This window comes from Aureobasidium namibiae (assembly GCF_000721765.1).
Source record: "Aureobasidium namibiae CBS 147.97 unplaced genomic scaffold scaffold_3, whole genome shotgun sequence".
NCBI lineage: Eukaryota > Fungi > Ascomycota > Dothideomycetes > Dothideales > Saccotheciaceae > Aureobasidium > Aureobasidium namibiae.
In genome coordinates, this window is record NW_013581206.1 from 1,083,382 (window position 1) to 1,111,009 (window position 27,628).

At 52.4% G+C, this 27,628-nt stretch overlaps 12 protein-coding genes across 12 annotated transcripts; 6 read left to right on the top strand and 6 right to left on the bottom strand.

Moving 5' to 3' along the window:
• Positions 1–274: 274 nt before the first annotated feature.
• Positions 275–1,144, bottom strand: M436DRAFT_40721 (NAD(P)-binding protein; the record flags this gene model as incomplete). The annotated part of the gene is made up of 3 exons (XM_013574783.1): positions 275–454; positions 509–665; positions 720–1,144. The coding sequence occupies 3 exons, from the start codon at positions 1,142–1,144 to the stop codon at positions 275–277; spliced, it is 762 nt and encodes a 253-aa protein (XP_013430237.1).
• Positions 1,145–1,979: 835 nt separating this feature from the next.
• On the top strand, positions 1,980–2,753 carry M436DRAFT_61452 (uncharacterized protein; the record flags this gene model as incomplete). The annotated part of the gene is made up of 1 exon (XM_013574873.1): positions 1,980–2,753. One exon carries the CDS (start codon positions 1,980–1,982, stop codon positions 2,751–2,753), a length of 774 nt encoding a protein of 257 aa, XP_013430327.1.
• A 358-nt stretch (positions 2,754–3,111) lies between these two features.
• On the bottom strand, positions 3,112–5,126 carry M436DRAFT_39752 (putative component of NuA3 histone acetyltransferase complex; the record flags this gene model as incomplete). Its single annotated transcript, XM_013574603.1, has 2 exons — positions 3,112–4,912; positions 4,969–5,126. The coding sequence occupies 2 exons, from the start codon at positions 5,124–5,126 to the stop codon at positions 3,112–3,114; spliced, it is 1,959 nt and encodes a 652-aa protein (XP_013430057.1).
• Positions 5,127–5,674: 548 nt separating this feature from the next.
• On the bottom strand, positions 5,675–6,134 carry M436DRAFT_79441 (uncharacterized protein; the record flags this gene model as incomplete). The annotated part of the gene is made up of 4 exons (XM_013575059.1): positions 5,675–5,700; positions 5,757–5,892; positions 5,947–6,043; positions 6,100–6,134. The coding sequence occupies 4 exons, from the start codon at positions 6,132–6,134 to the stop codon at positions 5,675–5,677; spliced, it is 294 nt and encodes a 97-aa protein (XP_013430513.1).
• A 1,282-nt stretch (positions 6,135–7,416) lies between these two features.
• Positions 7,417–9,067, bottom strand: M436DRAFT_40568 (uncharacterized protein; the record flags this gene model as incomplete). The annotated part of the gene is made up of 3 exons (XM_013574748.1): positions 7,417–7,790; positions 7,841–8,731; positions 8,878–9,067. The coding sequence occupies 3 exons, from the start codon at positions 9,065–9,067 to the stop codon at positions 7,417–7,419; spliced, it is 1,455 nt and encodes a 484-aa protein (XP_013430202.1).
• A 3,789-nt stretch (positions 9,068–12,856) lies between these two features.
• Positions 12,857–13,514, bottom strand: M436DRAFT_79443 (Sybindin-like protein; the record flags this gene model as incomplete). Its single annotated transcript, XM_013575060.1, has 2 exons — positions 12,857–13,292; positions 13,492–13,514. 2 exons carry the CDS (start codon positions 13,512–13,514, stop codon positions 12,857–12,859), a joined length of 459 nt encoding a protein of 152 aa, XP_013430514.1.
• A 393-nt stretch (positions 13,515–13,907) lies between these two features.
• On the top strand, positions 13,908–15,632 carry M436DRAFT_70559 (UBC-like protein; the record flags this gene model as incomplete). Its single annotated transcript, XM_013574962.1, has 5 exons — positions 13,908–13,943; positions 13,994–14,027; positions 14,078–14,302; positions 14,355–14,518; positions 14,703–15,632. The coding sequence occupies 5 exons, from the start codon at positions 13,908–13,910 to the stop codon at positions 15,630–15,632; spliced, it is 1,389 nt and encodes a 462-aa protein (XP_013430416.1).
• A 1,142-nt stretch (positions 15,633–16,774) lies between these two features.
• Positions 16,775–17,374, top strand: M436DRAFT_39805 (uncharacterized protein; the record flags this gene model as incomplete). Its single annotated transcript, XM_013574617.1, has 1 exon — positions 16,775–17,374. The coding sequence occupies one exon, from the start codon at positions 16,775–16,777 to the stop codon at positions 17,372–17,374; it is 600 nt and encodes a 199-aa protein (XP_013430071.1).
• An 890-nt stretch (positions 17,375–18,264) lies between these two features.
• M436DRAFT_70561 (uncharacterized protein) lies at positions 18,265–19,170 on the top strand (the record flags this gene model as incomplete). The annotated part of the gene is made up of 3 exons (XM_013574963.1): positions 18,265–18,407; positions 18,456–18,585; positions 18,637–19,170. 3 exons carry the CDS (start codon positions 18,265–18,267, stop codon positions 19,168–19,170), a joined length of 807 nt encoding a protein of 268 aa, XP_013430417.1.
• A 728-nt stretch (positions 19,171–19,898) lies between these two features.
• M436DRAFT_39677 (putative major facilitator superfamily transporter) lies at positions 19,899–21,604 on the top strand (the record flags this gene model as incomplete). Its single annotated transcript, XM_013574591.1, has 2 exons — positions 19,899–20,079; positions 20,133–21,604. The coding sequence occupies 2 exons, from the start codon at positions 19,899–19,901 to the stop codon at positions 21,602–21,604; spliced, it is 1,653 nt and encodes a 550-aa protein (XP_013430045.1).
• Positions 21,605–21,896: 292 nt separating this feature from the next.
• Positions 21,897–23,147, bottom strand: M436DRAFT_39688 (uncharacterized protein; the record flags this gene model as incomplete). Its single annotated transcript, XM_013574594.1, has 1 exon — positions 21,897–23,147. One exon carries the CDS (start codon positions 23,145–23,147, stop codon positions 21,897–21,899), a length of 1,251 nt encoding a protein of 416 aa, XP_013430048.1.
• An 870-nt stretch (positions 23,148–24,017) lies between these two features.
• On the top strand, positions 24,018–27,531 carry M436DRAFT_40550 (uncharacterized protein; the record flags this gene model as incomplete). The annotated part of the gene is made up of 4 exons (XM_013574746.1): positions 24,018–24,215; positions 24,271–25,660; positions 25,697–27,202; positions 27,269–27,531. The coding sequence occupies 4 exons, from the start codon at positions 24,018–24,020 to the stop codon at positions 27,529–27,531; spliced, it is 3,357 nt and encodes a 1,118-aa protein (XP_013430200.1).
• Between the last annotated feature and the right edge of the window lie 97 nt (positions 27,532–27,628).

Genomic DNA, 27,628 nt, shown 5'->3' on the forward strand with positions numbered 1-27,628 from the left:
TCGCAAGAGTTACGATTTTAGGTCTAGCGTGTCTTGTATGCTTTGAAATTGACTTATACTCGGACGAATTGTTGACCCGATTCTGCTTACGAGACTCGTCAATTGAGATCAGGTATGCCATCTACAGTATTTGTGAAGCGGTAGGTGAATGAACGTGCAAGAAGTAAGGATATCATTAAGAGTCAAAGGTGTGGTTGGGCTGTTTCTCCATTAATCATCCTACGCAACTGAATCTGCTTAGAGCTATGGTCCCCGGAGCGATGGTTGTCCCACCTTACCACGGGATTTCCTTGCCATCATAATCAAACATCATCTCATCCGTCTTGGGCACCTTGATGTTGAGGAATTTGCCATTCTGTTCCTTGCCAGTCTCCAATATGAGCTTCTTGACTGCAGCAACACCCTGCTCAATGCTCAGATCTGCATGTGCAGTGCCCATATCTGTTTTGATCCACTGTAAAGTGTCGTCAGTCCAAGAATCTTGTATGCATGTCTCTGGACTACTTACACCAGGAGAAATGGAAACGATGGTAAAGCCAGCCTCAGCGTACTGATGTGCCCATCTCACGGTGAGCATGTTGAGCGCAGTCTTGGAGATGTTGTACGCATCAGATGGCATTGACACGACATGAGGGGCATACGCAAAGGAGCCGAGTCCCGAAGATCTGATGAACCTCGTTAGCTTTCTCAACAAGTGCGGCTGTTGGTCAAGTACATACACGTTGATGATCTTCTTCTGTGTGCCTTGCTCAAGCAATGGAAAGAATGCAGCAGTCACTCTCTGTACGCCAACTACATTGACATCGAGAATCTGTGTCAGTTGGTCAAGCTCCATGTCTTTGATCAATCCCTTGGTTTCACCGCTGATCCCGGCATTGTTGACGAGGACATCAAGCGACTGGCCATTCAACTTGGCTCTCACGGCCTCGACAGCGTGTTGAACGCTGGCGGTGTTGTCGACAGAGGCAGATACAGGATAAAGACGATCGGGATATTTCTGCGAGAGTTGTTTGATAGCATCGGTTTCAGCGTTGCGAGCGACTGCGAAAACTTTGGAGACCTCAGAGGTTGGCAGTTCGAGCAGTTGTTTGGTAAGCTCGAGTCCAATGCCTCGGGACGCACCGGTGATGAGGTAGGTTGCCATTGTTTGTTGATTGAGGTCAACTAACAGTTATGAAGTGAGATTCAGTAGAGCCGGTGTCTTCTTGGGAGAATGTCTTCCTCGGTTCATCTGCATTACAGCTTCTTATATCTCCTTGCCCAACGGACATAGGCAGTAAGCACGTCCGGAGGAAGGAGCGCGATCCTGGTGTTCCTCCGCACCCGGTCGCGATTTATCAGCCCATCCCAGATCATTGGCAATGCAGCATACCTTGGCTTGGTCATGAGACTCTTGCAGTCCAAAAACGAGAGCGTAGGAATATAGATTGATTCATTGGTTGAGACTGTGGTCTTGAAATAGCATTCGAGATAGCATCTAGAAGATTAACGATCATCACAAGCTACTTTAGCCGAAGCTCGTGCGTCAGGCACAAAGTTTGGCTGCCCGAGCTAATAGAGCGGGCTCTTATTGCCTTGCCTATCTTCTGAGACAACTCACACCATTGGATTTTTCTGGAAGCAACGACTATACAAGCATGGGGTCTGTTGCAGGTCGACATCTCAGGCATTTTCACCTCAATTTTGCACGCATACTGGTACTGAGGCCTGAGGCGCTAATGTCATCTAGCAGTCAAAGCTTCTCTGAGAATCCTTCTTCGAGCAAAACACGAGGCCAAGACGGGCAACCGCATCTCTTAGCCTTTGGATTCATGCGGCCTACATGAATAAAGCGTCATATCAACAAACGATGTATGTTATCTTAAGATGTAGGATACGGCGCCGAAGATCATCACGGCCGAGATATTGGATTATAAAGAGAGGTCTTTGTAGGTTTTCTGCTGCTTTACTACCTTACTCATTCATCATAACCACAAATCATGAAGACTTTTACTCTGGCTGGCCTGTTGGCCTCTCCTCTCGCAGCCATGGCAGCACCTGCCTGGATCATGCACGCGTTCAACGAGAGCGTGCCTGAGATTCACGGCAAGCCCATCAATGCCGACAGTGGCTACTTCTGGATCAACAAGGACGCGGCAGCCGTCTGCCCCGACTACGATCCCGAGTGCCCCGCCTCGAACACAACAATCATCTCCGGTCCCGTCTACGGCCACTGGTACATGGGCATCCTTCAGCAAGGCGGTCAGGAGGTGGCCACTGCAGGCCTCGGCAGCGGGTCCGGTGGTCTGCCACTCAAATACACCGCCGTGGGTGCCGCGGACAGAGGCGTTGGCGTTTGGGACCTTGCTCGCAACTCGCCTGACGGCTTCCACGTCGACAACAGCACCGTCAGCGACCTCGGTGCTCCTGCTCTCCGCCTGAATGGGGGTGCCAACAACAAGCCCTTCACATGGATGGCCTGCCCGTACCCCAACCCCCCTGCATCCCTTCAGGAGGTCGACCTCACCAAGCCGATGTTGATTCGCGACATTGCCACCGAGAGCGTAGACCAATATCCCTACTGCGTCCGCCTCGAGATCACTCTCAAGCTCACCACTTTGGCTGCACCTCAATTCTATTACTGCAAGGGCTGCCAGTGGAGATGCGATAACATCTACGGCCAGACCCCCTGCGACTACAACGGGAAGCCCGCTTGCGTCGAGCCCTTCTGCGGTGCCTACACTCAGGAAACCAAGGCTGACAAGGTGCAGTGAGCACTATACAGCATGCGGATCTCGACAGAACATCCGACAAAAGACTCGAGGCTACTTGTTTGCTCTAAAATAATGAAATGAGAAGTTCTGATTGTCCGTTGTCATGTAATAGTTCCAACGGTCCTCTCACGCTCAGTGCCACATGGTCTCGGTTTTGCTTGGGCATTTCTTCAACCCCGTCCTATACATGACCTAGTTCAAAGGATTAAAAAAAAGGGGCCATGCGACCCATACTCACGAGCGACGAGCTGCGATATACAAGTTAACAAAAAAAAAGGCTCTCTTTGGGAATATACACTGTTGTCTAGTCTCTCCCCGTCATCATCAACATATACCTACATGAATTTCAGATCTCAGCCTATTCCTCGGCATCTTCGTCCTCGTCATCATCATCATCATCAATAACCTCTACGGCACCAATGACATCCCATCTATCGCCCTTGGCACTCTCACTGACATACTTGACAAATCTCAACACACCGCGGTCTCTCAGAACCACAGACAACGTATTCCAGTTCGCCGGGTTGGAGAACAGAATGCCATCGTCCTCTTCATTGCCAGCTTGATAGATAGCGGGATCCGCAGCCTTTTTCTTGTGCTTAGCGATGCGACGGTTGCCAGCTCCTGTTGCTGAAGCAGCGTTGGGAGGGATGTTGACGCCATGATCAGAATGTGCGTCGTCGTCTTCATCGTCTTCGTCTTCGTCGTCATCGTCGCCGGCCATGTAGAGTTCGTAGCCGCCTACATTGTCGTCTTCGTCTTCTTTTGTTGTGGCAGCTTTGGCTTTGCCCTTTTGTTTTGAGCCGTTCTTCTCAGCTTTGGTGGAGTTTTCCTCTTCCTCCTCTTCTTCCTCGTCGGCGCCCCAGCCCTTTGATGGTGTGACGTTCAAGCAGTACTCGAGTTGTGCATCGGACTTGTTGTAGCCAGTCGCCAATGTGTAGTCCAAGCTCTTACGGAAGCGGCGGGCGAGAATACTGCTCTTCGCCAGTGTAAGACCAGTGGCCAGACTCAGCCATTTGCGGAAAGCAAGAGAAGGCAAGAACTTGTTGAGGAGCTCGTCATATGCGGAGGCGTTGTTGGTGGCAGAAGGGTCGGCGTGCTTGAAACGGTAGCGATGTTTGTGTGGAGGGGTCGCTGTGGCCCAGCCATCAGTCGCAGGCTCATTTTTGCCATCATGAGCTTCGATGTCTTTGCGCAGACGAGCGCTGAACTTCTTGGAGAGGAAGTTGGCGAGTTGCAGACTTGACTCTTCGGCGAAAAGTTCGGACAGCTCCTCGACAGTGTCAGGCGTGAGGTATTGAGGTGTCATGTACTGGATCAGGAAGTCCATATCCTTCTCGTCGAACTCGACCTCATCTTCCTCGGCATCATCAGCCTTGTCTGCAGACTCTTCGTGATCAATCCATTGTTCCTGGGGCAAATCGAACTCGTCATTCTTGCTCTGCAGCTGTTGCAGAGAACTGCGCTCAGCCAGCTTCTCCTCAAGCCCTGGCTCAAAGCCATCCTCTCCTTCTTGCGGAATGTGGAACCAACCAGAGATAGCCATACGAATACGACCACCATCATCCTTGGCCTCGCCCTCCTTGTGCTTGAAGACTTCTTCAACATCGTGGAAACTCTGGCCAGGCTGGACGGTGAAGAAAGACAGCTGGTTCCAGGCGGGCGGGATGACCTTTGTGAAATCGTAGTGCGGAACTCTGACCTTCTTGCCATCGCTGTCTGTCTTTTCCTCGGTGGGGTACAGACGCAATGCGCCACCCCAGTTGGCCTGCCACGGGGTATCCGGGTCGGTCAAGTAGAGGATGTAGCTGACACGTCTGGTACCAATGACATCGTCATGACACAGCAAGTGACATCCAGGAGCGTACACGTTAACAGCCATGTCCGTCTTGGTTCCCGACAGTGGGCCAGCGCCAGAGACCTCCGAGACCCATGCGCGGAATTCGGGAGAGTAAAGCGAGTCGCGTAGGGTGAGCAGCGAGGGCAGCAGCTTGAGGGCAGAAGGATCGAGACCGGAGAGGTTGGCGAGGTCACCAGACTGGTGGATCTTGTAGATGTCTGTTTCCTTTGGCGTGAAGTGGACATTGTCGATGATCTCGCGGCGGACGGAACGGAGGAGGGAGTCGTTGATCAAGCCAGAGACGACGGTATGTAGATAGCTGTAGACTGTCAGGACAAGGCTTCCGAGTTGCAATTGAAGCGAGATGCGACATACGGTCCGCTTTTCGCATAGTCTTGACGGTATTTTGTGACGACATGGTTGTCGAAGAGCTTGTCGCCAAAGTTTGCGTGGACTTCGGATTGCGACTTGGCCGTCTTCTTGACGGGTTTGTTCGAGTCGGCCCCGGTGCTATCGTGCTTTCTCTTGACCATTGCGGCGGTTGGTATGTGTGAAGAATGGTTAGAGCAGGCAGACTCGAAAAAAAGTAGATTCGAGGGTCCAGCCCGACTCCACACGCTGCGCTCATCAATCACCTGAGTGGACACGCCATACCCGTCACATCTCTTGGCTATTACTGCCTTTGTTATCTTTCGACCACTTCTGACTGACGCCAACGACTCATTTGATCAAGGTCACACAAACTAGAAGGTGAATGTAATAAGGGACGCCTGGGCGCGCTAAGCAATGGCTATGGTACTGATCGATTACTGGCGCTCGCCTAGACTAAGGAAACATAATTTCGTCAAGTACAAAGGAGAATGAGGGGTTGCCCTAGTGTAGGTCGCTGATTGTAGACGAGAGGAAACAAGGGGAATGCAGAGGGCAGTAGTGAAGCCTCCAGGACAACAAGACGTGCTGGTTGTGCCATATCCCCTTTCAAGTTGGCATTATGCACACTGCTCTTCCCCTGCCGTACGCGCATCGAGTCCGGACTGTTCATGTCGCAACTTTACAACGTGTTCTGTTGCGGGTTTCGCGTTTAGCAGCAGTCTTCTGCGCATTCGCCTGTGTCGCTAGTGTCAGTCGCATCTCTCTTGAATGCCCGTAGCATCAGAACTTACAGCAGTCGGCGCAGCACTCGCATCCTTCCTCGCACACAAAACAACAGCACAGAACTGCCAAGCAGGAAGCCAGGCATCCGCGATCCTTCTTCTGGGGTGCTTGCTGCATGGGAGGAGGTCCTTGCTGGTAACCCATCTACACATCGCATCAATATACTGTTTTCATGTCTTGACCAGATTCGAAGCATACTTGTTGTTGAGGGGGATAGTACTGGCCCTGAGGGGGAGCGCCATATTGACCTTGAGGAGGTCCATATTGAGCCTGTCCCTGAGGGGGGCCGTAGTAGCTATGATGCCGTCAGCGGCTATTCGAATCGAAGCAACGTCTTGATGCGCGACTTACGCCTGCTGAGGCTGCTGGGGGTAGTAGTTGGACATTTGGAAGCGCTTTGCGTAGGAGTGGTTATTCGCAGTGAGGTCGAGTCGATTGTATGCGAAGATGAAGAAGAGCGAGAGAAGATCTGTGGCGCAAAGACAGTCGAAACCCGTCAGCGTTCGGTCCGCCTGATTTTAGATGATTGGAGTACGCGTCCCGCCGTCTTGTCGTACTGGCCAATACGATCTTGGGCGGCCGCTAACCGGCATGAACCCCTTGGCGCCACATTCACGACTCACCTCTGGAATGTTCACTCTGTCGAGCAAGAGGTGAGAGAAGCCGATGAGAACAGAGATGCGATTTCTGCTTCAATTGTGATCTGATCGTCCGATGGCCTGCTGACTCTGGTCTTGTGCGGAGACTGGCTCCAACTGTGATGGACACTAAGGGTTCGATATGACGATTGTTCGCAGCTGTGGCTTCCCGAGAAAGCTTGACTTGCTTGTCTTTTGTCTTGGGATGTCCGAGTTGATGTTTTTGTGTACGAAGAGTGTTTACTCGCAAATGTCAAAGGACTCTACCATATATATGGGTGAATGCAAGCTGTCGACAATGGCTCACTGTCAAACCGCCAGCCCGTCAGCAAACGACAAACGTCTCGTACAAATGCCACGCTGAGCCACGATCCCAGCTGCGCCCACCAAGCCACATCGACGCTCCCAGGCCTTTCTCACATGTTCTTCGAGCCTCTGGCAGACACGCTTGTCTCCTCTCAAAGTCTCACAGTCGGTTGCCGCGGCCACCGTAGCTAGATACGCTCACACGGCACTTTGGCTGCGGCCGTACTTTGTTCCCTAGACACATGAAAGTTTATCGATACCATTGTGGATATATTTGGGTTGACTCGCGCGCCTATCAAGACATTATCATAGCTAAAACGAACAAAACAGCTGATCGATCCTCCCTTCTTGGATTCGCGTCTAAGACTGTCGTGAGACGCCGCCCGAAGTGTTGTCCACCCGAAACTGAAGACAAAAACGACCGCCAGAAACTCCTACCACCAAAGAATCAAAAGAAAGGAAAAAGCAATAACAAAAGACAGTCTACCTCAGAGGCTGTGCGCGCTACTGATGCCACCCGTATGTTGGATAAGAATACACTCCAGTATGCGAAAAACTCCATATGTTGGTCCCCTTTGTCGGTAACAGATGCATCCCATCCGAAAAGTATAAGACTCCGTCTTGCGCCCCATTATCGTCGTCTGTTCGTAACATCCTACTTTGGCCGGCGAGTAGGCGCGGTACCTTCCCCAGCGCGCTCGCTTGCGTCTGCAGATTGATCATCCTAATGGTGTCTGGAAGCGTTGCCGTACTCTACACCCTGCATCCCCTGTGAGCCTCCAGAGCCGCCACCGGATCCAGTGTAGGCTTGCGGGGGCGGAGGGCCAGCGTTGATGGATGGCAGAGGATACGCTTGAGGTTGTCCACTGGCCTGAGCTTGAGCATTGTTTTGTGACATGTGCGCAGTGCATGCGCCGTAGACGTGGGGATTGCCAGGGTCCATGAGCCTGAGACGTTCCTGCATGACTGCAATCTCTGTGCGAAGATTTTTGTTGTCCGCTTCTGCGTCGCGAGCGTAGTCAGAAGCGTCACGAAGACGGTGGAGCTCATGTACCATTTGTCTCTCCTGAGCTTGAGCGGTCTTGATGTAATCGATGGCTATCCCTACGTTAGCAGCGCTCATAGAGAAAGTCTTGCAGCTGACTCACCCTTGGTCAAAATCTCCCATTTGCTAGCCTTTGCACCACCGTTTGTTGGCACGGCTTTATTGAGATCCTCGAAGAGATCCTTCATCTCACTACGGCGTTTGCGCTCTGCAAGTTTGTGACTGACTCGCAATTCTGGTGTGCGGCTGTAATTTCCACCACTTGACATGTTGGCCTCGTTTTGAAGTGCAGACACCCTGTGTTGGCTCAGGCTGTGGTGATGGTGTGTTGGTACGTCGTCATCGAATCGTCTCTGGCCATAAGGAAGACCGTCGCCCTGAGAGAATATGCTGCTCCTGATGGAAGACGCGGCGTAGCTGTTGGTTCTGGAGATGCTGTGGCGCTGTGAGTCGTCACTGCTTGATTCGCGCCTTGATTCTTCTGCGATGGGGTCGTCAGGGAAAGCCCAGGCGTGACCAGGTGTCGGCTTAGACGCCAATGGGTCAGGAGCACCAGGAACGCGGGAGCCACCAGCAATCGGAGGCGCGACTCTTGGGCCTGTACCGCCGCGAATGCTACCGCGGCCGCTCATAGGTGACATTGGACCGTTGAGCGGTCGGCGAAGACTGGCGGCCAAAGAGACCTGTGAGCCATTCTGGCTTTCGTAGGGAGACGTAGGGTTGTTCAGACCAAGGTTAGAGATACCATTGTGAAGGACACGGCTGTCAACGCTACTTCTGCGCGAGTCAAATGCTTGATGGTAGTCCACACTGCCACGGTTCCCCACATCGAAGGTCTGGTTGATCGACGGCAAGACCGTGCTTGGTTGCTGCTGGTGCTGAGAGAGCCTGTTTGAGGTTGGCGTGTTTGGTATCGAGGTCCTCGATTGGGAGTCATCCGGGTTCAGAAGGGTGGCCACTTGTAGGGATTGGCTGTTCATGTGGGGCTCAACTGCTAAGAGGAATTAGCTTTGCTCGGACCAGCTCGAAGTATGTCATGAGCTCTACCAGAGCTATAGCGGTAGCTCTGACAGGCGCCCACGGGCACAGTGTTGACGGTCCTGGGGGTGTGGGCAATGAGGAGCTTCGGAGCTGACTTACGCTTCATCTGAGGATGTAAGGATGGCCATGTTCCCGAGTCTCTCGAAGGAAGATGAGAAGGCTGACGGTTTGGAGGAGAGTACTGGTTGGAGCTAGGCAGCCCGTTGGTCAGAGCCGCGATGGAAGGCAACATCTGAGATGGCGAAGGTTGCTGAGACTGATGATTTTCCTTTTTCTGCTGGTCGACCATGCTGTGCGTGTATGCCAGGAGGATGTCGTATGGCAGATTCGTGTTCAACGTCGAAGCGTGCAGATGAAGGAGAATGGTGTTCACGAGCGACGGTTAAGAAGGATGGTCCTCACGAGCGGCGGGCAGGAAAATGAACAACGAAAATCAAAATCTGCTTTTGTGCAGTGGAGCCTTGGGTCACCTGCTTGAGGTAGTTTGAGAGTGACTCCAGTAGCGAGGTCACGAAGCAAAGGCAGATTGTGAAGCCGTCCAGTAGAGATCCTGGAGAAAGTAAGTGGTCTGCTCAAATAAACGCTTACGTGCTCCACCCGCAAAACCAAAAGAAGAATTGGCACGAGACAAGACAGAAAACACATACCTTTATGGAAACTGCAAACAATGACAGGATGAGAACAGGATAATAAGGAAGAGTCGTGGAGGCGCCGATAACGTGGAGAGGTGGATGAGGATCCTCGAAAGCGGATGTGGCTGCAGAGATGGCGTGTGCACACGCAGAGAGAAAATGTATGCGGCGGTTTTCAAACGGTGTTGCAATAGGCGTTCATGAACAGAATGCCAACGCTTGGTTCCGAGATCGATGTGGTGATGTTTAGCTAGCTGGATCGATTATCATTCGAATCCTTCGACAAGCCTCGGGCTAGGTGGGGAAGAAAAGAAGAAAAATAAGGACAGAAACCGCCTGGGTGAAAGGTCTCGCGTTCAGAGACAATCAAGAGGAGCAATTGATCCACACAGAGCGCTGATCGGAGTTTGAAAAGAAGATTGCAGCAGAAGTGGCAGTAAGAGCATCAGACCCGGGCTGCCGTTTGACAAGAAGAGGCGATTGGATACACGGGGGTCCGTCGTGCTGTCCAATGTTTGGCCAGGTGCTGGGATGACTAGAGCGTGGTGTAAGGGGGTGCTGCCTTTGTCCGTCAGAGCGTGCCTTGCATTCGACGCTGGCCCGACTTGCGCAACGCGCGAAAGCAGAGAGAGTCGAGTGTTGCGGAAACTGAAACAACTGAGTCTCGAAGCGTGCGAGGAGCAAGCGGCACCGTCACGAGCTGCGGAGTCCGGGTAAATTAGTGCGTGGAAGGGACGATCGGGAGGTCCTGAGGAGTGGGAGAAGGGAGAAATGGTTCACAAGAGTTACGCCGGGAGAGGTGAGCAAGAGTTGTAACGTGTATCGCGCGAGAAGAGGAAACTATGCAGACCTCGGAATGGTCTCTGTCTGGGATCGGCAACGAAACTCACAGCACGTGGATTCTACACTAGCCCCGTCTGCCCTGCGCCCGCGAAAAATAGCGGGAACCAAAAAGGCCAGGCGGTTTCTCTTGGGCTCCTAAAAGCCATTCGGCCGTACACATATCGAGGCTCCGCTTTCCATGTCTCATTGCCGTGACGTGCACGGGATCTGCATGACAGGGACAAGACTGGTGATTTGGAAGATGGCGTCTTTTTGCTTCCCTAAACATTGACTATGACAGTATACCAATACTTGAGGGTACGGAATACTCGACACCCTACAGTATATGCACCCGGCAATCTCACGAAGCGTGCATGTCCTGTGTACATGTAGGCTGGCGGTCGTTGCAGCCGACACACGATGCAGCATGGCAAGTCTTCGCGGCATGAGGAAACAACAGTCTCGAGTGGTGCTGCAGCGGAGATTTTCCGCTGCTGATGCTGGTTCTACTGCTTGGTGCCGATCAGACGGCTCTACCTATCCGAAGCCAAGAAGGGCAGAGCGTGGAGAACAGGGAGAATGCTGCAGCACCTCCTTGGAAGACCATTCGTCCTTCAGTCGCAGGATGGCCGCCTTTCCCCAGCGTTGGAAACGGTGAGCCAATCGGCAGGGTTGCGCACCAAGATCTGCTGTTCCCGCGCGAGCCGAGCAGATTGGATAATGGAAAATCAATTCATCAATCTTCTTGTTGTCCTGCTGCCCGTTGGCAGCGCGTGAAAGCATGAGCATACAGCCCGGTTCTAGCCCAGCGCACGCCAGGGGTCGCGGGCTGGAGAGAGGGAGGGCGGTGATCCACTATTGTGCACCTGAATGGTCACGACAGGATGGATGCATTGCAGGCTATCATTTATCATCCTGGTAGCCGGAAGCAAGACAGTGTGTCACAGGCAGAGCAAAGAGAGCAGGGTCAACCGTGCCTTCTGCTGCTGAGCCATCGCAGGCGTCTTGCTGAGGCCTCCCCACCTTGCCTGTGTTACAGATACATGGACACCTGCGGCGGGCTAATGCACGTCATCTGCAATCGGAGCTGTGGTGTTGGATTCCTCGGCCAGTCACGGAAAACCTAATGATTCAAGAGATCATGGGGGTGGTCAAAGTTACCAAAGCAACACGACTCTGTGGACGTCTGTTTCTCCGGTCATGTCGCACAGAATATTGCGTGAGCTCCAAGTCACCAAGTGGCGCGCCCGATATGGCCTCGGAGACGGACTCTGATTGAAGGGCAAAGACGCCCCTGTAGGTTAGAGAATCTGCATGGAGAAAGTATATGCTTTTTGATCCTTTCACTCTTGACGTTCCTCGGCAGACACGGCTCGTATAACTTATGTCATGATACAAAGCAGTCACGTTTGAGCAGGAGATCAGCAAACACCATGAAAGTCAGTGATGAACAACGTGGGCCGCACGCGGCGAAGGGGGGCGATAAGCCACATGTCCGAAAACAGGACCGACGGAACTCGAGATCGCCAACCCTTTTCGCTTTTATCTCTGCTCTCTCTCGTCAGCTCGGCCAGACAGACCCGGATCGGCTTTGCTCCCGCTGCTAAGCGTTTGTGCCCTCGCGAGACTGGAGTCCTTCCTCCCCGATTGAGAAGGTGGTGAACCTGCTCTGACTTGGAAAGGGCAGCGAAAGCCACATCCGCAGCACATGGCCCAGGCTGGTCGAAGGTTGTCGGTCAAGGCCGGACTCTCCATCTGAGAACAGCCTAGTCTCTGGTGGGAACAAACTCAGGCTCGTGGGCTTTACCAGGGATCAGAAGTTCAACGGGGCAGATCGAAGTAAGAAAGGTACAGTATTCTTATATATATGATTAAGCGCACGCCGCGACTGATTGACATTGACAACGTTCGAACCGAAGAGTCACTAGTCCAAGGGTGAGTTGGGCTAGCTCACATGTATTCGCTGTTGGGACCACATGGGCGGACATAGAAGACTATATAGAAAGCAGCTACCGGTAGACGACCGGTATGATTGTCTTTAACCATGAAATGATGAATTCAAGCTTAAGCAAGGTCGTTGAGTCAAGAAGTCAACGGTTCGGGTATGGTCGGTCGGATTCATGATTCACAAAACGAGCGTTGAATGACAGGGGTCTTCTGTTGCCTTCAAACACGAGGCTGTTGAGTGGAAATTAGCCAACATCAGAGACAGACAGCCTTATGCCAGGCCACCCACGCATGTGGGCACACTTTTGCGGACTTTTCGATGGTGATACACTGGTTGTTGCACGCGCGGGCTCGTGACATGTTTTGACGTGCAGAAGAAGCATTATCAAGAGCGGGACGGACCGCGTCATGAGGGTCATTAATCTCGCGTCGGTTTGAGCGAGCAGAAAGCGGCGGCAGCGGGTCAGAAGCCCACTAGACCAGCAGGCAAAGGACTGTGGTCAGAGTGCTTCTGACCATCAAGCTGAGAGGAGCGTGGTCATGAGGGTGTGGAGGTGCGTTGCTGGGCGACCTGCAGCTAAGACGATGGTGGTGGGCGAAGTAGAAACGTCGGCCAGAAAGGCGAAGGTCGTGCGCAGGCGAGCCCGCGTGGAGCGGTCAAGAGAGCTGGCGGGTGGTCAAGGACGGATCAAGTAGGCGGCCAGAGCTCTGTCAAACTTGTCGACGCGAATGGGCATCTCGAGACTGTAAAAGGGGTTGGCCATGACGTAGTCGGCATAGATGTCGTAGCATCTGCGAGCAATCTGGTCTGTGTTGGGTTGCTCGGGGCTGGTGAAGAGAAGGAACTTTGTGCCGGTGGGAGTTTGGAAACAGGTCAGACGGAAATGCGACGACTCGAGCGACTGGATGCCGGTGGCTTGGTTGGCGCGATTGCCAGGCGGTGCAGGAGGGGGTGCGACGGGGGACAGGGAGCGCGAGATGGCATGGATGCCGTGAAAGGTACCGGCCAGAATGAGATAGTCGTTGGAGCTGAGTTGCTGGAGGCCCGGCGCAAAGTTGCGGTTGTAGATGAGTCCGCCGGCCTTGTTGATGACGAGCAGAGCGAAGACGACCCTGCCGTGATGATGTTAGCCGTGGTTCATCGTGCTTGAGAGCTGTTCGTGTACTGACATGGTGAATGCGCGCAGCTAACAACCAAGCAAGCTCACACTCAAGCTGAAGCTGAAGCTGTCTCTATCGACAATCAACAGAGAGCGCGCTTGGGCGGTGTGGAGCAACGAGAGCTTCGGCCACCCGCCCGTCAAGCCGTCACGTCCAACGCCCTTGGTTGACCATCATCCCTTCTCGCAATCCCAAAGAACAGGTGAATCTGTCTCTCCTCCGGTCGCTGCTCTGCGACAGAAGGCCAGCTGCCAGCGTGGATAGATCCAAGACGTATATATCTCAATCTCACTCACTCACTCACTCTCACACGCGTGTCTGGCTGAGCAAGCGGCGTGCCTGCCCCGCCGAATCGTCGCAGTAGTTAGCTCGCACAGCAATCAACCCACTGCTATCAACCAACACACCTACGCACCCGCTTTGCAGCACTACCACTGCGAGTCCGCCTAGCACATTTCCTTTGGTCCTTCAACCCTGCCATCTGAAATGTTCTTTCGGTACCAAGATAATCCCGTCTTTCCCACTCACTAAACTCGCTCGCTCGTGTCTACAAGAATGCCACCCAAGATGGCCAACAACTCATCGACTATTCGCATCTTGAGGGCAAGTATACAACTATCCTTCACTTGTCACTCCTTTGACCGTTCATGTAGGAGATCAAAGAACTCCAGACCGGCTCAGATCTTTGTACGCCTGTCTTGATCCTCTACTTCGAATATACAAGCTGACCACGCTAGCGCTTGCCGTTGCGCACCTCGAGAACGACGTCCGTACTGTGCGCTGTCTTATCGTCGGTCCTTCCGATACGCCTTACGAGTTTGGTTTCTTCGAATTCAAGGCCAAAATCGGTCCCACCTATCCAGTCCAGCCTCCATCCGTGAAGTGTTTGACCACTAACAGCGGCCGTTGTCGTTTCAACCCCAACATCTACGCTTCTGGCAAGGTCTGCCTCAGTATTCTCGGTACGCATCAGTGTTATTGACATTCCCTTGGCTTAGCACTGACCAAGTTCAGGCACATGGCGTGGTGAGCGAGGCGAACAGTGGAGTATTGCTCAAGGATTGGAGAGCGTGCTTATCAGCATACAATCCTTGATGTCATCCAACCCTTACGAGAACGAGCCTGGATTTGAGACGATCAAGATCACTGCCAAGGAGGCCGAAGAATATGCACAAAAGGTCTGTTAAGTCTACTCATGCTCATCTGCCTCTCGGTATTGTGAGTGCCGATCTGGTGTTCTAGCGCTTGTGTTCAAGCTTCTACGGCTGTCTGAAAGAAGTCCACTGAGGTCTTGGTGTAGCCGCATTCACGATCGAGTCGTGTGGAGTAATTGCTAGTAATAGTACTGACCATTGCTTGTAGATACGCCACGAGACTCTCAGAATCACAGTTCTCCAGCGTCTCGAGCATATACTCCAAATCTCCGATGGTGACGATACGACACCTGCCGTAGCCTCGGACACACCACCTGCTGACTATGACGACGATGACGAAGTTGTAGCAGAGTCGAAGCCTTCGACCTATCAGAAAGAGGACATTGAGGAAGCCAAATTCTATCCTTTCACCGACCTGTACAAGCGCCGCTTCCTCTGGTACTACGACTCTTATCTCAAGGCGATTGATGGTGCCTCAATAAAGGTCAAAGACGGCAGGCAGTTCGAGAACACACCATTCGAGTACGGCACTAACGCTATGTGCGGCAAGTACGCCTACGCTTCCCTCAAGACCCGCTTCCAGCGCGTCTTGCAAGCTCTCGAGACCGAGAAGGACACTTGGGCCAGAGATGGTAGACAGCTGATGGCGAACCAGCACGGTACGGCCTTGAACCTCCAACATCAGTTCGAGTCGCTACACGCTCATTACGCTGGAAACAACGGTCCCTCTGTCGAAATTAGCCTCGTCGATGCGAATCCTTTCGTGTGGACTCTTACCTTCTTCGGGCCCCAGTCCACGGATCTTTCAGGCGCGACCATAAACACTCGCTTACATTTTCCCTCCGATTTTCCAGAAGAGCAACCGCGAGTCACCGTTCTCACGCCACTATTCCATCACCGTATCAGCGCCACTACAAAGGCACTCTGCTACTTCCCAACCAAGCTCTATGACGTGCAGAACCACATAGAAAGCATCATGGCTGTTGTCGTCGACGAAACTCCAACTTACGATCCGCGTGCGTTGGTCAACCCTGCTGCCTCTGCGCTTCTCTGGGGTGATGAGAACAGCAAGAAGATGTACAGGCGTAAGCTTCGCAGAAGTGTGCAAGACGCCATGGAATCATGCGATGAATTCTAATTACGAATCCACGAGGATCAGACACAGAGTGTCGTTGCAGTTCAACATACCCCTTCTTTTAGCGATGGCGTTTGGCGGGACAAAAGGAAGCTCTGCATTTATCAAATGAGGCGTTGTGGGCATAGCAAGTCAAAAGGCTAGATACAGTTCAATTGATTCTCTCCGCATTGCTCGCCATTGGTAACATTAATAGGAGGAGTAGGAAGAGTTTGAATGTAGCAGTTCGTCGCGGTCCCGGTGATTTGTGCATGTGGATTAGGCTGGATGCTTGGTCACTTGCACTTCAACAATCATAAATGGAGACCATGGCCCAACAAACATATCATTCAGCCCAACAAGGAGCCCCCAGAGATATTCAGGCGTGATGCAATGCTCTGTATGCTGTCAAGGTCATTGAAAGGCGCAAATCGCGATTGTAGCATGTCTTCATGTCTCAGCACCCCTTGCTGCATAGACAACCCTGACTCTATCCTGAATTCCATCGATCTCTTCCGGCGCACGACATGTTGCACCAACTTTTCTGACCCAGCAACGACCAACACAAGGAACCTGGTTTCAAACCAACCTCTAATCCTCCTTGCTGAGTGACGGTGCACATATATCCGGAATAGAGGTGACGTGCGCCATGCACAAGTGTCCCATGTCTTACCATTGGCCACCGCGAACGACAGATTGCTTGGTCACAACCCGTGCGCGTGAACGTGTCGACTTGACGGGAAGGGGGACGAGGTATTCAGGCGCGTAGGCGGTCGTTGCACCAGAGAGGTAGGCAGGCAGGCTTCTTCCCTTGCGCGCGAGGCCATGGCGTAGTGCGCGCTTGGATGGGGATGATGAAACAGATGTTGTGACTCGGTTTGAGGGTGTCCGTGTCTCTGTCGGCGGCCCAAAGACTTGTCTTGGTGGGTGGGTAGGACAGCGGAGAGTCAGCTTTGAATTCAAAGGTTTGATGGATTTCGGCTCAATCTTTGAGAGTCTAGTGGACTCGCTGTCGTTATCTCGTACTTATACAACTCACGGATATCTTGCTCGCGTTTGATTTGACGGCTCGAGACTCAGCAGCTTCTTCATACCAGAACTTGGCGAAGCCCACCATGAGACTCAAAGCACTGTTCGTCATCTTTTCAATGGCAGTGCATATCTGCATGGGCACACCTGTTCCTCCCTGTAACATCGCGCCCCTCACCACTTCAGACATCATCACCATCGCGCCTGGAAGCGCAAATTGTACTGGAGCTCCATACCCTGCCGAGTGCGCGATTGCTCCAGATGCTGCGTCATGGATCAATCTAGCCTTCCACGTCTTCGGCATACATGCATTCGGAACACAGGCTGCCCTACTCTCACTCATGCTGTATGAATCCGGTTCTTTCAAATACAACATCAACCACTACCCTGGTGTGCCTGGCCAAGGCACTCGCAACATGCAGAGTCCAGCCTTAAACCTCAAATACGCCCGGTGGCTGGCTGCAAATATGACGAACTCGGGTATAATGCCACAGCAGGTGGATGAGGCAGAGGAAAAAGGTCAAGTGCAGATATTGGCGCTTGTGAACGGGGAGCGATGGGGTTTCGCGTCAGCAGCGTGGTTCTTGGCCACGCAATGCAATGAAGAGATTAGTCAGGGACTTGCGACCTTGACAGAAGAGGGATGGAGAACGTATCTGACCGACTGTGTTGGGACGACTGTGACGGTCGATCGGACTGTGATCTGGAAGAGGGCTATCGCTTTGGGTAAGTGGTAGTCGTCGATGGTATCAGTTTCTACTATCAGTATGTTTCTCCCGCTTTCATTGGTTTGAATACACCGTTGGCGCGACTTTTCTCTGGCGGGAGCGATCGTCTGTCTCAAGTCCGTTGTAAGGAATAGCTGAGACCACGAGCATATCTGTATGACCCCATATTCCTTTCTCAGTCACAGGAGATATCAGAAATGTTCCGCGACTCAATGCTTACAGAGAATGGGGTGCTCAAGACAAGGTCCGCAAGCCTGCTTCCAACCAGCACTTCATTCTGCTGTCTGGATCTGCACCATGTATATGAGAGGACGATGTATGGAAACAACGGATGGAACTCGTAATTACTGGTGGTCACAAGGGCGGCCAAGGTTGATCGCGTTTCCCGTGAGTATGGGAGATCGCATAATGCTTCTAGACCAGTACGAGAATGATATCTGTTGAAAGGCTTTATAGTGTTTCTTTCATTTGTATGCTCACACGATTTCTTGTCTTCTACATCGCCGTCGGGCTCTGGAAGGCACTCCAAGACCTGCCTTTAAGCACCTTTGTATACTCGTCCGCCAGAAGCGTCTAGCAGTGAATGACAGTAACCAGCGACTTTGAGGTAGCAGAGGCCATCACAGCAGAGCAACCATACAAAAACAAGCTCCTATTTCCATGTGAGTGAGGAGTCTTACACTGATCCAATTGCGATTTATATACCAAATTCGCTCCTCTTCTGCTGACACCATCGGTTCCAACCTACACTTCACTTTACTCTCACCCGTCAACTGTCAACAGTACGAGCTTCTTATATACACTTCTGATCTTTCGGTCTCAACACTCTCCTACAAACATCCTCCATCTTTCGTCTCACCTTCCATCTCCTTACACGACACGTCATCCCTACCAGAGTCATGACTTCCACATCACCCCCACCTAGTTCACGCTGTACATCTCCTTCATCGGATGACTGGACTTTCCCAACCACAGCCCATGACATGGCATCCTGGGGCATCGATTGCTTCAGGTCCCATATCAGCAAATCAATCCTCGAGCAGTAAGTGTTTCACCGAAGTTGTCTACCCTCACGGCTAATTGATTGAAGGCTGTGGGACGATCGCGACCGTGCCGACTTCGAGATTCGATGCGGCGACAAGAGTCTGAAGGTTCACAGAGCAATCCTTCGTTCCCACTCAGAGGTGCTTGCTAAGGCTTGCGACAATCACTCGTTCAAGGTACTTCTCATCGCTCAGTTGCACCATAGCGGCCATCTAAAACATGTTTAGGAAGCGGTCTCTGGTATTCTCGACCTCAAGTCTCAACCTTACGGAGGCAATCTCGACAACCTAGGCGATGGAGATGACCCAGAAATCGTCGAAGAGATGATCCACTACTTCTACCATCTCGAGCTATCTCCTAAAGCTCGAGTGATCTCGCCCTGGGAGTGCGAGGTTGTCCACGTCGAGCCATCCCTTGTCCTTCTGGCCCGAATCTACGTCCTTGCTGAGAAGTACTTCATCGAAGCGCTGAAATCCAGCGTCATGGTCGGCTTCCGCAATAGTCTGGAACGCGAGCTGCAACATCCAGAACTCATTGAAGCGTGCCACATCATCTTCAAGAAGACCGTGGAGCCAGCGGGCGAGAAGGGCTTGAAGACGGTCGTAGCAAAGTTCCTGGCAGATCATCTGGAGAAGGTCAAGAAGTCCAAGATGCATGACAAGCTGTTCCAAGAAATCCCTGAGCTCGCTTTCCGTGTGCTGAAAGAGATCCCTAAACCCTCACCTCAGGCTCCCCACCACTGTAAATGGTGTGGTCTTTGATCTGGAGGATACTCCAGAAACTGAAAGATGGAAGTATAAAGAGCAGACTGATCCGGTCTGTATCGAATCTCCCGAGCGCAATCAATGATGATCAAGGAGACAAACTGGGGACATGAATACAGACACACTTACTGAGCGAAGGATCTTATTGAGCAAAGACGCTCGAATATTAACGAAGAAGACGAATTGTCATTTTAGTAATAACCCATATCTTCTTTGCGCCTTCTAGAAATGCTGCTCAAGGTGAAGCATCGTCGCTGCCCACGACCCAGCCTTTGGCGGGATGGTAAACTTTGATTCGCGCCGGATGACATTTGCTCTCAAAGCACAGGTGCCTAGCCAGCAAATACAGAAAATTTCCATCACATCTCAAGGACATGTCGAGGGAGGAGAGAGCCAGGTGAGGTCAGACAGATCTATATCGGCAGCCTCGGCCCGAAGAATCCTCCGCCTCCGTCACCTTCCTGATCTGACAAATCAACCCGCAGGCCTATCATTCATCTACTTGCTTCTCGTAAACTAGTCATTTCTCTTGGATCAAGGTCAAGATTTCGTGCCACAGAGATATTGGATTGTTTCTCAACCTCCAAGATTATTAAAACAACTTGAACCCCTTTGCATCTTTTGGTTCACGGCTAAATTCCTACGTTTACTTTCGTCATCGATATCCACACCAAACTTTCGCGTCAATTGTTTACCAGAGGGACTCGGAGAAGATTCAATCCTGGATGAGTGCTACCACAAAGCCAGTGGACGAGCGGGCGCCACTGCTCGGTCCCCAACCGAGTACGGTAGATGCAGGCAATGAGTACCTCCCCGACAGTGAGATTGAGGACGATTCGGGTCGCATATCTGCAGCAAGAGCGGCAATATGTGTCGTTGCTCTGGGGTCGTTGATCTTCTTGCAAGGTGTGTACTACGGTTGTTAGAGACCGAGAGAACGAACAACTGACACGCATCAGCTACGAACATCTCTCTCCTGACTACAACACAATCAACAATCGCAGCCGATCTCGATGCTTTTGAGAAAACCAGCTGGTTTACATCAGCATATCTCATTGCGGTATCATCTACATCACCATTGACCGGAAAGCTCAGCCAACTGTTCAGCCCAAGAAACTGCATCAGTGCTAGCGCTATGGTGTTGGGTTTGGGTGCTCTTCTTACTAGTTTCGCGCAAACATTTGCCAGCTTCATTGTTGGGCGTATTATCACGGGTGTCGGAGCTGCCGGTGTTTTCACAGTATCCATTATTGTCGTACTCGAGCTCAGCGGGCCAACCAAGCGTGGAGCTGTTATCGGTCTCTTGAACTCTGGCTTCACGGTCGGTGTGGCAGTAGGAGCAACAGTTGCAGGTGCATTGGTAAACAGAGTCGGCTGGAGAGCACTCTTCTGGATGCAGACTCCGCTTGCTGCTGTCGCTGGTGCAGCCCTCTACCTGGCAATCCCAACTCAATTCTCTGCTGCTAGAGGCAACAGCAAAGAGAGTATCTGGAAGAAGCTAGGCACGTTGGACTACCTCGGTGCTCTCACACTGACCGTTGGCATTGTGCTGCTTCTTTCAGCACTCTCGAACCCTCGTCGCATTCCCATCTTGCCCATCATCTTCAGTATCATCGCTTTGGCGACGTTTATTCTCAACGAGATCTATCTGGCTACCGACCCCATCATCCCAGTCACGCTGCTCAAATCTCGAGGCATGGCTTTTACCTGCCTAAGCACGGTCGGCTTCATGATGGCCCGATGGAGTGTTCTCTTCTTTACCCCTACCTACACTCTCGCGGTACGTGGCTGGGCTCCCGCCGCTGCTGGTAGTATTCTCATCGCCACGAACGGTGGCTTTGCGCTCGGAGGCATTCTTGTGGGCGTCTTCCACATTCGTCGCCAGGGCAGTTTCTACCTTGCCTGTGTGACGGTGTATCTCTTGTTCCCCTTCACGCTGGTCGGCATTGCACTACTCTCGACTGCTGCAGCATCTTCTTCGCTGTACATATTGCTGCTGTTCTTGAATGGTCTCACCGTTGGCGCAGCGATGAACTACACACTGGCTCATCTTCTACATCTGACGCCAGCTTCGACACATTACATCGCCACCTCACTTATCGCTACTTTCAGAGGCTTTGCTGGATCTTTCGGCAGTGCGATTGGAGGTGGTCTCTTCACCCGCATCTTGAGAAAGTCGTTGGAGGATAAGTTTGACGACAGCGATGCCGATTTAATTCGCCGCCTTTTGGGCAGTCCAGCTATGGTCAGTCTGCTGAAGGGAGCGAAGAGAGCCAAGGCTGTCGCTGGTTACGAAGACGCATTGAGAGGATTGTTCTTGGCCGCTGCTGGTCTTGCACTTATCATGGTGCTTGTACAAGCGGCTACTGGTTGGAAGGGTGTGGAAGACGAACCAAAGAGTCAGGAGGGAGAAGAAGAAGTCACTCCATAGTCACACAAAGTTCCATGAGATAAAGGGATGTTGGATAACTTTGATGTAGCTATATTGCAGCTGGATAATCCAGTACACTGTCGAGAAGATATCGAGTCAGATTTCATGCCTCTCTTTCGAGGCAAACCCGTGATGCGGAGGAAGCACGCAATGCATGTTCCGATTGTCATGAGACACCACATGTTTCAGGACTCGGATTGGAGCTGAATCGTATCAGTCGACTAGGTAACTGTTTTGACGGGCCTAGGATACCAGCAGCCGAGTGTCTTGGAACTGGAGCACAGGGTGATCGTCAATAGCCTAACTTCACCTCGGTCCGACCCATGAAACGGTCCCATGTTGAGAGCCGACCGAGCTTCTCCAAGGTATACAAGAACTCTTCTGGAGGTATATTTTCTCTGAAGAGCTTCTCGCGTGAAAGTATCCTCCTCATCATCAGACTCCATTTCATGCTCTGTTTTGGGGCAAGCTCTTGGCCGATGTCGAGTAAGGTCTCTCTCCTGGTCTTCTCTTGTGGTGATGTCGTGGAAAATGGATCTGCCCGGTGTTTTGGTGAAGGACGAGTCGAATGTGTTGATGTGTCTAATAGATCAAACCCGGCTTGGTTTCTCTTCAGCGCCTTGAAGGTGATTGAAGACAGTCCAGATGGAGCATCACCATGGTCATTCCGACAGTGGCGATGCATGCGATATGCTTTTCTCGAATACTTGGCTATCTGCCTCAAGTGATCCCCGTTCTCGGTGACAAGCTTGTACGGGAAAACGAGTGACGTGCCTTTCTTGTAAGCACGACGACCCACACTCTGGTCAGAGTCCAGCTTATCGCAGAAGGAATCAGTCCTATGACAATCACAACTTATGCTAACGATCCAGACGACGATATCCGGCAATGGTAGAGCCAGGTTGAGCCAGCTCCCGTCAAGCGTAAAGTCCTTGGGAGTGTGGCCAGTAGCCGAGAACCACATGTCGACAGTGACTCGACGTCGGCAAGGTTCGCCAATGGTGTTCATGATGTCGTACATCGAAATCAACAATGGCGCTGGAGCATTCTTCGGAAAAACAACAGTTCCAGAATTCATGAAAAAGCGCTGTCTCTGCCAATCCGACGTCGAGGTACTGAGATCGAGCTGCTTCTCCATGTAGAGCAGATGGTGATCTTCGCATTCGACCAGAGGCATTTTCAATCTTACAGACGCATTCGTTTGCTGAGCTGCATGTCGGATAGTGCGGGAGACAGCCAAACAACATGAAGTGTCATGAAAGTCGAGGTGGGCGAAGATAGCATCAGCAAGTTCCTGTACAGCGAAAAGCCGGTCGCAAGCAGAATTGGCATGAGTGGATGTTGAGTCCATGGAGCGAGGCTGTTTTTGATCAAGCCAATACGATATGGACTTTCTGGCCAGCAGTTGTGCCGACTGGCGGGTACGGCGTCTCACGTATAATCTTGTCGTTTTCAGCATGTTCTCAGCGAGCAATTGATTGAGAGGGGTGAGGCTCGGTCGGCCGTCTAGCACAACGAGCTCGGGGCGGCGGCGTGTTGACATGGTGGAGGACTCAAAGTTCAAATCAAAGTCGTAGTCATTACAAAGGTGAATGAAGCGAACTGGGATTGGATAGGTACGCGGCGTGCGCAGCGATGGTTCCTTGGGATGGCAAGCTCACGCTGGAAGAAGGGGATCGAAACATGTCAGAAAGGAAAGAGCTTCCAGAGTTATAGATGGCTTCAGCATGCATGCAGTGTGGCACAGATCGCAATTAAGAATGTAAGAGCAAGGTTGATTGGCAGACGTGAGGGGAACCAAGCGAGATAGCCCTGGGCTACGGCAATGCGCGGCTGGAACATGAAGTCGGTATCGAGTAGGGAACGTCGACGCTGGTTCATTGAGCAGCACAGCACACTTCGTTGGCTTCCAGATGGAGATGATGTAGCTGGATACTGCTCAGGATCTGTGTCAAAGTCAATGGAAGTAGTATCACTGGAGTCATCGGCAATCATCGATAGTCGCAGACAAATCACTCTCAAGTCAATGTAATATCGTCGAGAGATGGGCATACATACAGAGCCTGCCAAGGCGCATGCTCGATAAGAAAGCTTCAGTGGGGGTTAGCTAGTCGCATGGAACGGCCGCGGGACAGCGTCATGGCTGGACGTTGAATACTACACCCATCTCTGTTTCTCGCGCTGGAAGCACATCTCTGCGTGCCCGTCGACTGTCTGCAGACGCTCTCGACCTCCTCGGACGCGCAAACCACTCACCCACATCTATCGCTTCCTTGCAATCCTGCGTCTGGGACTTGTCATCCTCCCTTAATCCCTTCTCGACACGCCGTCGACTGGTTGCGCCTGTAACCCTCCGGCGACCCGCTGTAAACACTTCTCCTAATTCTTTCAGCCTCGTGCCCTCACATATAAAATGGCGTTTCTCGGTGTATACCGCGCCATCTACGACTATGTGCCCCAGAGCGAGGGCGAATTGACCCTGACCGAGGGGGACCTGCTCTTTGTTTTGGACAACAACTCGGACGACGATTGGTGGAAAGCAAAGAAGAAGGCCATGTCGGATGAAGAAGACGAGCCAGAGGGCTTGATTCCAAACAATTACATCGACCAGGTCCGTCACTACTCTAAGCCCTCTCTTGCTGGCCTTCGCTGACCCTTCTCTCCAGGCGCATCCTCTGTACCAAGCCAAGGCCCTTTACGACTACACCAAGCAGACTGATGAAGAGCTCTCATTTCCCGAAGAGGCTCGGTTGGATGTTTACGACACGTCGGATGAAGACTGGACGCTTGTTGGTCTGAATGGACAATACGGCTTTGCTCCCGCCATCTACATCGAGAAGGCTTCAGCCGCCGCCGCCGCCGCCGCCGCCTCAGCCGCTGCTCCTGCTATGCCCGTACGACCACAAGTCGCAAGCCCTGAGCCTGAAGAAGCTGAATGGAACGAGTCCCCGCCCGAGAGTCCGGTACATAACCCTGCCGCTGCTCTGGCAGGCATCATTGCACAAAAGACTGGTCAATCACAAACCCAGGCGCGCTCATATCAAGAACCTATGGATCGTGGACTCGCTTCTCCACCTCTACCTTCACGACCTCAGTACACCCCAGATGAGTCCGAAGACGAACCAGCACCCAGCATGCCTCCACGACCTATCTCAGCTGTCTCACGCGAACCTGTTCGCTCACCCATGTACTCGCCAGCTGAGCGTGAGCCGCAAGGTGTCAGTACCTCACTTCCATACAACAGAGCCATGGCTATTGAGGACGAGGAGGCTGCTCTTAGATCGCCTGGTGGTTTCCGTTTATACAACATCTCCGAAGTCGTCTCGCATCTGGGAAAGAACAAGAAGATGCCTATCACTTTGGGCATCAACCTCGCCAAGGGCCTGGTGTCGCTTTCTCCTGCCAAGGCACGAGATGGTCCATCTCAAGAGTGGTCAGCCGATCGACTTTCCAACTACTCGATCGAGGGCAAGCATGTTTTCCTGGATCTGGTACGCCCTAGTAAAAGTGTCGACCTTCACGCTGGCGCAAAGGACACTGCTCAGGAAATTATTGGTATTTTGAGCGAATTAGCCGGCGCTTCAAAGGCTGAAGGCCTTCGTGAGGTGTGGGCAGCGAGTTCTGGCACGGGCGCCGGCGGAAAGAAAAAGGGTACAATGCTTTATGATTTCATGGCTCAAGGAGAGGACGAAGTCACTGTGGCCATTGGCGACGAAGTGGTTATTTTGGACGACACCAAGAGCGAAGAATGGTGGATGGTCAAACGACTCAAGAATGGAAAAGAAGGTGTTGTTCCCAGCAGCTATGTTGAAATCACCGGAACTCTGCCTGAGCCATCCTCGGCCTACACTGGTCTCAACGCTGCTCGTTCCACTGTCGAACAGAACAGACTCGAGGAACAGCGCCTTACGAGGGAAGTAGCGAGGTCTTCAACGATACGCGAATCGGATGATGGAAGCAGACCCGAGCGTCACAGCAGTTTGGCCAAGGAAGACAACCGCAAGAGCAGGCACAGCAAGAGTGATAAAAGCGATAAGCCGAGTAAGTTTTCCATCAGTTTGATCATCGGCGTAACGATCTAACAATACACAGAGCCAAACGCTGCAAGAGTGCGCACTTGGACAGACAGATCTGGTTCTTTCAAGGTTGAGGCTGAGTTCATTGGCCTCAAGGATGGCAAGATTCATCTTCACAAGCAAAATGGTGTCAAGATTGCTGTCCCTGTCAACAAAATGGCCATCGAGGACCTGGAATATGTGGAGAGAGCTACCGGTGTCTCTCTTGACGAGGACAAGCCGCTCTCTGAGATCAAACGCAGAAGCACTGAGAAGCGAAAGGACCGACCAGAGCGACTACAGCAATCCGGTGCCACATCAGGTGCTGTCGTTGAACAAAAGTCTGATTACGATTGGTTCGATTTCTTCCTCGGCGCTGGTGTCAACCCTCAGATCTGCGAGCGTTATGCTGCAGCCTTCAGTCGCGATCAATTGGGCGAGGACATTCTGCCGGATGTCGACACCCAGTTGCTGCGCACACTCGGCCTCAAAGAAGGCGATATTCTTCGTGTGATGAAGTACCTGGACAACAAGTTTGGCCGCAGTGGGCAGAAGAAGAATGTCAGTTTTGGCGACGACGATGCAGATGGTGCAGCCGAGGGCGGTCTCTTCTCTGGACCGGGCGGCGCTCTGAGAAACAACACACGAAAGGGAAGACCTGCTCCTGCCGTGCAGACAAACGATGTTGTCGATGCCGATGCATTCAAGCAGAAGGACGAGATATCCAAGGTCGAAACACCTCTTGCCTCCGCACCAGCCAGAGCTGCTGCATCCGCTGGATTTGACGATGATGCATGGGACGTGAAGCCGTCAAAGACTGCACCTGAAGCAGCAGCTCCCGCACCGGCCCCTGCAAAGGCTCCTTCGCCGCCACCTGCTCCTGCTGCTCCTGAACCACCGAAGCTTACTCAGAACATGTCAGACCTGTCTTTGCTCTCTCCCGCATTGCAACCGACACCTGCACCTCAACCTACGCCCCAGGCTCCTCCTGCCGCTCCACAGCAGCCTGCAAGAACTGGAGCCGACCCCTCTTTCTTCGACAAGCTTGCTGCTCCCTCCCCTCTGCAATCTCAGATGACAGGCATGAGACAGCGTCCTGCAGCACCGAACCAAATGCAAACAGGCAACTCGATTATTGCACCGCCACCTCAACGTGCAGCTTCTGCTCCTGGCCTTCCTCAGCAAGGCTTTGCTCCACCAGCTCTCCAACCCCAGATGACTGGCTACCAGGCACCTCCTGGCCAGAGCCTGCAGAGCATGCAACAACAGCAGCAGTTCCAGCAACAGCAGATGACTGGATTCTCCCAGCAGCCTGGTTATCAAGGTCTTATGCCTCAGGCGACAGGATTCATGCAGCCCCAACAGACTGGCTTCCCAGCACAGTACCAGATGCCACAGGCTACAGGCTATGGCCAGCAACAACCCTACCTCAACGGCCAGGCCACAGGCTCGCCTTTCGCAGACCCTACTCCTCGTCCTGTTTTCCAGTCCCAGCCTACTGGTATGAGCCAATCATACATGCAACCCCAGCAAACAGGCTTTGGTATGCCTCCACCAATGCAACCTCAACAGACCGGTCTCCCACCAGCCCTCCAGCCTCAGCGCACAGGCTTCACACCTCAGAGTCAATTTGGCCAGAGTTACGCTCAACAACAAAATGGTTACGGCGCGTTCGGACAACAGGCACCGCCTATGCCTCCAATGCCACCCATGCCTGCTCAACCCACCGGCCTGCAACCTCTTGTACCCCAAAAGACTGGTCCTCCTCCACCAGTCCGCTTCGGAGTGCAGCCTGCTGCTAGACTGACACCGCAACCCACTGGCAGAGCCAACCTGTCCAAGGCGACGCCACAGAATCCCTTTGGCTTCTAGGAGCGCCGGAGATCTGATACGTGGACATTGAGAAAAGGCTGAGGGTTTGTGGTTCTGGTGGTGTATTTGTTGGTTGTTGTTTTTTTGCCCCTCCTAT